Source organism: Bison bison, unplaced genomic scaffold (assembly GCF_000754665.1).
Source record: "Bison bison bison isolate TAMUID 2011002044 unplaced genomic scaffold, Bison_UMD1.0 scf7180017863790, whole genome shotgun sequence".
In the NCBI taxonomy this organism is placed as follows: Eukaryota; Metazoa; Chordata; class Mammalia; order Artiodactyla; family Bovidae; genus Bison; species Bison bison.
The window spans coordinates 682,492-692,282 of record NW_011494362.1 but is presented as its reverse complement, the minus strand read 5'-3'; the positions used below and the strand labels follow the sequence as shown (position 1 = coordinate 692,282).

The 9,791-nt window shown below is 38.1% G+C and overlaps 1 protein-coding gene across 2 annotated transcripts in view; it reads left to right on the top strand.

The window, feature by feature from the left end:
* KLHL5 (kelch-like family member 5) overlaps positions 1-9,791 on the top strand; it is a 68,510-nt gene that overhangs the window by 51,147 nt on the left and 7,572 nt on the right. For both annotated transcript variants that reach the window (XM_010833578.1, XM_010833579.1), the window contains 3 exons: positions 2,119-2,343; positions 6,060-6,222; positions 9,356-9,568. In XM_010833578.1, coding sequence (XP_010831880.1) covers positions 2,119-2,343; positions 6,060-6,222; positions 9,356-9,568 — 601 coding nt within the window. The remainder of the gene's footprint in view (positions 1-2,118; positions 2,344-6,059; positions 6,223-9,355; positions 9,569-9,791) is intronic.

Genomic DNA, 9,791 nt, shown 5'->3' with positions numbered 1-9,791 from the left:
TCAAACTGGTTTTAGAAAAGGCAGAGGAACCAGTGATCAAATTGCCAACATCTGCTGGATCATAGAAAAAGCAAGAGAGTTCCAGAAAAACATCTATTTCTGCTTTATTGACTCTGCCAAAGCCTTTGACTGTGTGGATCACAATAAACTGTGGAAAATTCTGAAAGAGATGGGAATACCAGACCACCTAACCTGTGTCTTGAGAAACCTGTATGCAGATCAGGAAGCAACAGTTAGAACTGGACATGGAACAACAGACTGGTTCCAAATAGGAAAAGGAGTACTCAAGGCTGTATATTGTCACCCTGCTTATTTAACTTATATGCAAAGTACATTGTGAGAAACGCTGGGCTGGAAGAAGCACAAGCTGGAATCAAGATTGCTGGAGAAATATCAATAACCTCAGATATACAGATGACACCACCCTTATGGCAGAAAGTGAAGAGGAACTAAAAAGCCTCTTGATGAAAGTAAAAGAGGAGAGTGAAAAAGTTGGCTTAAAGCTCAACATTCAGAAAACTAAGATCATGGCATCTGGTCCCATCACTTCATGGGAAATAGATAGGGAAACAGTGGAAACAGTATCTGACTTTCTTTTTCTGGGCTCTAAAATCACTACAGATGGTGACTGCAGCCATGAAATTAAAAGACGCTTGCTCCTTAGAATAAAAGTTATGACCAACCTAGACAGCATATTAAAAAGCAGAGACATTACTTTGTCAACAAAGGTCTGTCTAGTCAAAGCTAGGGTTTTTTCATTGATCATGTATGGATGTGAGAGTTGGACTAGAAAGAAAGCTGAGCGCTGAAGAATTGATGCTTTTGAACTGTGGTGTTGGAAAAGACTCTTAAGAGTCACTTGGACTGCAAAGAGATCCAACCTGTCCATCCTAAAGGAGATCAGTCTTGGTGTTCATTGGAAGGAGTGATGTTGAAGCTGAAACTCCAGTAGTTGGCCACCTGACGCACAGAGCTGACTCATTGGAAAAGACCCTGATGCTGGCAAAGATTGAGGGCAGGAGGAGAAGGGGATGACAGAGGATGAGATGGTTGGATGGCATCACCAACTCAATGGACATGGGTTTGGGTGGACTCCAGGAGTTCGTGATAGACAGGGAGGCCTAGTGTGCTGCGGTTCATGGGGTCGCAAAGAGTCAGACACGACTAAGCGACTGAACTGAACTGAACTAAACTACTGAGAATTGGCTCTTTGTTTAGAGGAGTAGGTCTTTTTTTTTTTAACCTTAACTCCACTGTTCTTACCTCATAAAGAAAATAGAAGAGTTCTTTGGATCTTGTAATTCTTGATAACATGTAGACACCATCATTCCCCAAACTTTCCACGCTTAGGATTTTCAAAGCATTGTATCCACTCTTCAGCTCTTGTCCTTCCCTGGTTTCAGTGAAGTGTGTATCCCCCCTCCTTCTATGAAAGACAGCCTCTCACCTGAGCCCTGATACTGCCCTTTCATGTTTTCTCAGGAACTCTCAGTGTTACGTAGGAGCCCTTCATCTCGTGTATTTTCAACTTCCTTCCCCACGGCTAGATCCTTCCCATTATTGACTCAGGTTTATCCACTTTTAACAACAAAACAAAACTTCCCTCAGCCCACCAAATAATTCTTATCTCTCTCCATCTTTTTGTAGCCAGACTTCTTAGAGGAATGATTGATGCTCATTTTCTCCATTTCCTCACCTCGTAGTCCTGTCTCAACTGCTCAAACAAAGGACTCTCCCTAAAGTCATGAATGACCTCCATGTAGCTAAATTCAGTCATACTTTTCTGTCTTCATCTTACTTGATCCTCTTTTTTACTTTGGCTTCCATTGTGCTAAACTACCCTGCTTGCTTCCCTTCTGGCTGTTGCTTCTCAGCCCTCTTTGACAGACAGTCCTTTCCCACTTGACCTTGTAGTACCAGAGTCTGGTGTAAGCACTAGAGAGTAGAAGGAGATGAGGGCAGGGATACAGGCAAGGTTGAGATCATGCAGGTGCTTATTGGAACATATTAGAAATAGTGTTGTCAGTGCTAATCCTATACTTTTATATGTCTAAGTTCATAAAATACTCAATGATAGCGAGCTTTTTATTTGCATAACTTCTTTCTGTTACTATTAAGGAGCAACAAGCATCGAAAAGTATGACCTTCGTACAAATATGTGGACTCCTGTAGCAACTATGAATGGGCGGAGGCTGCAGTTCGGCGTTGCAGTGTTAGATGACAAACTGTACGTGGTTGGAGGAAGAGATGGACTGAAGACTTTGAATACTGTAGAATGCTACAACCCTAAAACAAAAACTTGGAGTGTGATGCCTCCTATGTCTACACATAGGCATGGCCTTGGTGAGATAACTGCAGATTTGTTCATACTTTCATGTATAGGCCTGTATGGCATTTTCACAGTCTTTACCTGGCAAAAGATCAGTGTCGCAGCTGCTGAGCCAACAGCAGTCACCAGCATTGCCTCATGCTCCCTGTTATCTGAGAAGCAGAAGCAGAGAAAACAAGCATGTATATGTGTAGCCAGCACAAGTGAAAACATGAATATTTAAGAATTATGGTGTAGCACGACAGACTGACAAGCTACCATTTGACATGTGTGTTCTATGTTGACATTTAATGTTATCTAATTGAAATGCTTAAAGATCTTTAGCATTATTTTTTTTCATGTATATTCCTTTGTTTTTAAGCAGAAATGAATAAGATGCAGAAAAATTTTGAGGTAGCACAGAGAATGTCATGATAGAGACTCTTCATTCTTTAATTCAGTAATTCACTGAGCAAATATTGATTAGCATGTGCTGTGTGCCATGCTGTCTGTTCTGTAGATATATAAAGATGAGGAAGACACTGTCTTTATCTTCAAGAAACTGATGACTCATTCTGAAATGGACAGAAGAGAATTTAGGGATCTTGTATCAGATGACTTCTCTTTTCTCATAGAAAAAAATGGAAAGAATTGTTTGCTGAGAGTGAAGAGGTGGATATATTATAAAATTAGATGGGGCTTGAAATGTATGTATATCACCCAGATTTTGCTATATAACAAACCACTCCAAAGCGTAGAAGCTTAAACCAAGGATTGTTTATTTAGCTCATGAATCTGTGCATCAGCTGGGCAGTTCTTCTGGTCTGGGCTGACTTAGAAGATTTCCGCTGGGTTTTCTCATGAATCTGGAGTAGGCAGGCAGGCTAGTTGGTCGTTGATCTAGAATGGCCTCACTCACATGTATAGTGGTACACCGGCTCTCAGCCTAGGCAGCAGAGGCAATTGGGCCACATGCCTCTAATCATTCAGGCTAGCCCAGTATTATTCTCATGGTGGGAGTCACAGGGTTTCAAAAGCAGCAAGAGAAGGTAAGTCCCAGTGCACAAACATTTTTCAAGCTGCTTCTTGCCTCATGTTTGGTAGTATCCCATTGGCTAAAATAAGTCATGTGGGCAAGCCCTGATTCAAAAGGTAGAAAAATAGACTCCACTTCTTGATGGGAGGACCTACAGAATCCCATTGCAAATAGACATGTCTTCTGGGAGAGGGAGAATTTGTTACCATATTGTCAATTTATCAGAGTTTTGGAAAAGGCTTAAAATAGTTGCAATAAAGAATTTGATAGGTTATTATAAAAGATGAATGAGTTATAGTGAAGAGATAGTTGAGTTTAGATAAGATGGCTTTATACTATACCCAGTTTATTAATACTGAGCACCAGAGCAGAGATTGCTCAAAATGCCAATGAAAATTATCTAGGCATGAAGCTTGGTATGGTAATGGGAACAGCAAAAGATCAGAGAGACAAGGGATTCTTCTAGTTGCAATTAGCTTTCAATGAAAGATGATCTTAAGTTTCAAGTTAGATAAGGAAGTAAAACCAGGGAGTTGGGACTAAGGTACTGAGAGAGGAGCTTAAAATTAACTACATGAAATTCAGCAAACAAAACAAATAGTAATCTTGAATCCATAAAATCAACTATTGAGTTCAGTTCAGTTCAGTTGCTCAGTCATGTCCGACTCTTTGCGACCCCATAAATTGCAGCACGCCAGGCCTCCCTGTCCATCACCAACTCCCGGAGTTCACCCAAACTTATGTCCATCGAGTTGGTGATGCCATCCAGCCATCTCATCCTCTGTCATCCCCTTCTCCTCCTGCCCCCAATCCCTCCCAGCATTAAAGTCTTTTCCAATGAGTCAACTCTTCACTTGAGGTGGCCAAAGTATTGGAGTTTCAGCTTTAGCATCAGTCCTTCCAAAGAACACCCAGGACTGATCTCCTTTAGAATGGACTGGTTGGATCTCCTTGCAGTCCAAGGGACTCTCAAGAGTCTTCTCCAACACCACAGTTCAAAAGCAGCAATTCTTTGGTGCTCAGCTTTCTTCACAGTCCAACTTTCACATCCATACATGACCACTGGAAAAACCATAGCCTTGACTAGACGGACCTTGTTGGTAACTATTACATAGGCACAAAGTGGGAAGATATATCTTAAAAGCAGCTTCAACGAGGCTTTTAAATTTGTGTTGAGCATAAAATCCAGGGTCAAAAGTATGATTCAGCTGCAAACGTTCCTCTATTATGGGGAAAAGAAAGTCAATTCTAACTTAATGTAATTTCTTATAGTACATAGAATGGGAATGGCCATTATCTACCTATGTCTTATACAGATGAGATTGTGCATGGGATACTATCATTAGTTCTAGGTACCATACAAAAGAGTTTATTGAACTGTAGCAAGTTCAAAGGAGAATGACCATATCATTCAAAGTGTCTTCTTTAAGCCTTTATTTCCATTTTATGTTGTTCAGAACAGCTTTGTTCTTATTAATTTACCTTATAATAAACGTTATAAACATTATTTAAAATAATGTTTGAACTTACAGAAGGAATCTTAAGTAAATTTTAAATTTAAATTACTTAATTACACTCACACACATGTAAAAATATAAAATTGTCTATGTTTTATGTATATTTGGAGATAGATAGGTAATCTCCTATAGCTAGTACTGGTAGGACACAAATGAGTAGGATGGTATGTTGATTTGGTCCTGCATGGACGGTGACTATTTATGTCATCTGGCTATGATTTCACAAAAATAGATGTCTTTGTATCACAATATTTGTATTTTGGCCTTCAGGTGATATGTATTTATATCTTACCGGACTATGGTCATGTCATACTCCTGCTGCTGTTGCTAAGTCACTTCCCAAAACCCTCCACTGGCTTTCCGTCTCATTTAGAGTAGAATCCAAAGTCCTTACAATTGCCCCGACCACTACATGATCTGAGTCCACCCTTCCTCTCATCCACTACTCTCTCCCCCTTATTCACCAACTGGCCTCCTAGCTGTATATACCACAGACACACTGTGCCTCAGGGCCTTTGTATATACTAGTCCTTTTGTCTCACCTTCGCTTCTCCTAGATACCTTCAAGCCTGGTTTCCTAACTTCATTCACATTTCTGTTCAAACATCAGTCTATCCGAGAGGTCTCCCTGATCCTCTCTACCCTTTTCCTTTATTCCCAAGTAAAATATTAGATCCATCAGGGCAGAGCCCTTATCTGTTACGCTCCATTAAGTACCTGGCCCGTGGTAGAAGCTCAGTAGCTGTTGAATAAATGAACATATGAAGCTGACTTGGTTCTCTTGTGATGAATCAGACCAATATATTGTGGTATCAAATCTAACGAGCAAAATCTCATAATTTGAATTAAAGGAAGAAAGGAATGAAATTGCTGTTTTCAAATATATTGTAAATCCAAATTGTTGAAAAATGTTCTAAATATGGCAAAATTGTGCATATTGTATGCTTTTTAAATAACTTTCCCCTGTTGGGCCTCAAAATGCTGCCTCTAAAACTTTTAAGACCAGAATTACAGTGCTATTTCTCCCCCTTACCCACCCACCTATCTATCAACAAGAGCTGTGTCCCTCATAACCAATGTCTTTGTCATAAATATTTATCATCAATTTTTGCTCAGTTAAATTTGCTTCTTAAAGGTTCATTTTACTTACATTTCAATGAAAGGTTTTTCAGTTTGCTTCTTTCCTGTCTCCTTGTAGGCGTGGCTGTACTGGAAGGTCCTATGTATGCAGTAGGAGGACATGATGGCTGGAGCTATCTGAATACAGTGGAAAGATGGGACCCTCAGGCTCGCCAGTGGAACTTTGTTGCTACCATGTCCACTCCCAGGAGCACAGTTGGTGTGGCTGTACTAAGTGGAAAGTAAGGATATATTTAAAGTTCCACTTAAATGTATCAAGCTATAGCATGTCCAACTTAAAAGATACATAGAAATCATGAGAGAAATACTTTGAATGATGTAAACAAACTTTTTAGTCTCTTTTTTATAATAGTTCTAAAAATAAATAGCTCAACATTAAGTTAGGGTTTTATTTTAATGTACAGATATTATAAATTTCTAATTATTTTAAGTAAATTTTATATAAATATTCAATATAGTCAAAATCTGGTGGTTTATGTAACTGAAAGGTTTTTTTTTTAATTATATAGTCTCACTCGTATTTCTCTAATTCCTTCCATCTCTTCTACTGATTTTTCCTTACTTAAATTTGTGTGTGTTTTAGTCGCACAGTTGTGTCTGACTCTTTGCAACCCCATGGACTGTAGACTGTCAGGCTCCTCTGTCCATGGGATTTTCCAGGCAGGGATATTGGAATGGGTTGCCATTTCCTTCTCTGAGGGATCTTCCCAACCCAGGGACTGAACCCAGATCTCCTGCATTAGCAGGTGGAGTCTTTACCAGTGAGCTGTGGGGGAAGCCTTTCCTTCCTTAACACTTCTTTCTTATCTTGGTAAACTGCTGAATACTAGAATGCATTTAGAAAGACATGTTTCCTTGTTTCTTGTCTGCTCTAAATAAACATATTTGGATAGAGCCACCACTAATAGCTCTTGTTTACTCAAAGACTAAAACATATAGTATCTTTTCCAGGCCTTTCTTCCATAAAATGAAGACCTATATGGTTATTAAATAAAAGTTGTTTGTTACATAACTTTACTCATTTAAAATGCTTTATCATCATCTCCAGAAAGAGAGAAGAATAAAGGTTAAAATACAGAAACTTAAAATTATTTGTAGGATTGTTACTGATTATTAAAAGATTTAGATTTTATAGATGATAAAGTACAGGCAGATAGAGATTAAATAACTCGTCCAAAGTCACAGCTAGTAAGTGATAAGTGGTAGAACCAGGATTCAAACTCAGAGAGTCTGGCTCCAGAGTCCATTCTCTTAATGAGTGTACTATACCACTTTTCACAAGGAAGACCCAGGAATTCACTGTGAAGAGTGTACAGTACCTGAAATCCTATTAAACTGTGCATGTGTATATGTGTTTTTAGTTATTGACATTTCTAGTTGTTGATTCCTTCTAACATTCTGTGATCTGTATTTATATAATTACTCTAACAAGTATTAGTTTAAGATGAGGACATTTTACTGTTAAGGCGGTAACATCAAAAAAAAGTTTTTAACATAAAATTTTAACAGGTTGAAGTTTCAAATAAATTTCAAATTCCATGCTATTAATATATTTTAAGTTTAAAACAATATACTGCTGCAACTATATTTTACTGTTTAAGATATGTTATCTTATTATTTAAGAACCAGTTTGAAACCTGGGTTTGATCCCTGGTCAGAAAGATCCCCTGGAGAAGGGAATGGCTACCTACTCCAGTATTCTTGCCTGGAGAATTCCATGGGCAAAGGAGCCTGGCAGGCTACAGTCTGTGGAGTCACAAAGAGTCAGACATTACTGAGCAACTAACACTTCACTTTAGTGGCACAGGTATTACAAATAATGAATTAAAATTATGAAATATTTCTTTTAAATATGTATATCTACCCAAATATAAATACTTAAGAGTTTTAATGGGTAGAAATTTGATATAGTTCAAATGCTATTCTTTAAGAATTAAAAGATAGCTGAATATTAACTAAGGCATCCATAAATTCAAAATGTGTAAGCTTTTGTACATGCAGTAAGCTGAATTTATTATTTTACAAAAAACTGATAGAAAAATATCTACAAAGAGTTTCCCAGGTGAATAGTAAGTCTAAGAAGATTTTGTGCTGAATAAAAAACATTTATATGTCCAAATACTTAAAATATTTTACATATTTTAAGATCAGAGTAAAAATATTTTTAATTAGGGCTTCCCTGGTGGCTCAGTGGTAAAGAATTCACCTACCTGCCAATGCTGGAGACTTGGGTTCTATCCCTGGGCTGGGAAAATCCCACATGCCATAAGGCAACTAAGCCCGTGTGCCACAACTAGTGAGGCTATGCTCTAGGGCCTGTGAGCGATAACTCCTGAGCCCACACCCTAGAGCTGTGCTCTGCAACAAGAGCGGCCACCACAGTTAGCAGTACTCATACCACAACTAGAGAGTAACCCCTGCTCACCGCAATTAGAGAAAAGCTCACACACCAATGAAGACCTAGCACAACCAAAACTGAATAAATAAAATTATTTTTTAAAATAATATTTTTATTAGTGCAGTAGTAATAATATAATTAATAATCTTAGTGCAGTGTATTGACTGATAATGAATTTCTATTGGTTTATTAGGCAACATTTAGAACATTAACATACCAATGAATATAAATATGATATTTTAATGTCCTAAACATTGTCTAGTAGATGAGTATATTTGAATCGATAGTTCTGTTCTCATATTTCACTATTACAAATACATCCCAGATGACTGTTGACTGTACAACTGCTCATTAATGTAACTGTTGTCCTGCTTCTCCTTCTTACTGAGTGACCACATGCAAGTTTCTTAATCTCCATGAATCCCAGTTTCTTTACCTGTGAAACAAGGATACAAATAGTTTGTCATAGGATCACTGTAATGATTAAATTAATACATGTAGAGTGCCTCACCTGTGGTAGTGCTCAGAGGTTAGTTTCTTTTATCACCAAGTCCTATCTTAGCTATTTAAGAAATGTCATGGTATATTTATATATCATCTTTTATCTGTTTTAAGACACACTTTAACATCTCTAAAATTGTGATGTACTCTACAATCAGTGGTAACTTGTCAGTTAGATGGCAGCTGTGAAAAAGTTGTCTTTGCTCACGTGAGTTTATGTTTTCTTTTTTATGTATGTACAGAATGATATGTAATATATACAAATATATGATATATACATGTGCCATTTAATAGGTAGCACATCTTCGTTCTTAATGGCACATAGATTGACAGTATTTCTTATAACTGATGACACCCTGAATTCAATGAAATACCATAAGAATAACCTCTTTCTTTGTTCTATGCATAATAATAGGACTGTCTCTTATTTCCCACTCAATTTGTTCTTTTTATAGGCTTTATGCAGTTGGTGGTCGTGATGGAAGTTCCTGTCTCAAGTCAGTAGAATGTTTTGATCCTCATACTAATAAGTGGACACTCTGTGCACAAATGTCAAAAAGGAGAGGGGGAGTAGGAGTCACTACCTGGAACGGATTGCTGTATGCCATCGGGGGACACGACGCACCTGCATCCAACTTGACTTCCAGGCTGTCGGACTGTGTGGAGAGGTATCTCCTGTGAAAGAAAGCTAGGAATGAATCAACAAACCTAAGCCTCTGACACTCCCACACAAATTAATAACTCTTGTTTTTGGTTTGTTTTTATTTTTTTAAATTTTAATTGGAGGCTAATTACTTTACAATATTGTGGTGGTTCTCTTGCCTGGAAAATCCCATGGACGGAGGAGCCTGGTAGGCTACAGTCCATGGGGTCGCTAAGAGTCGGACACAA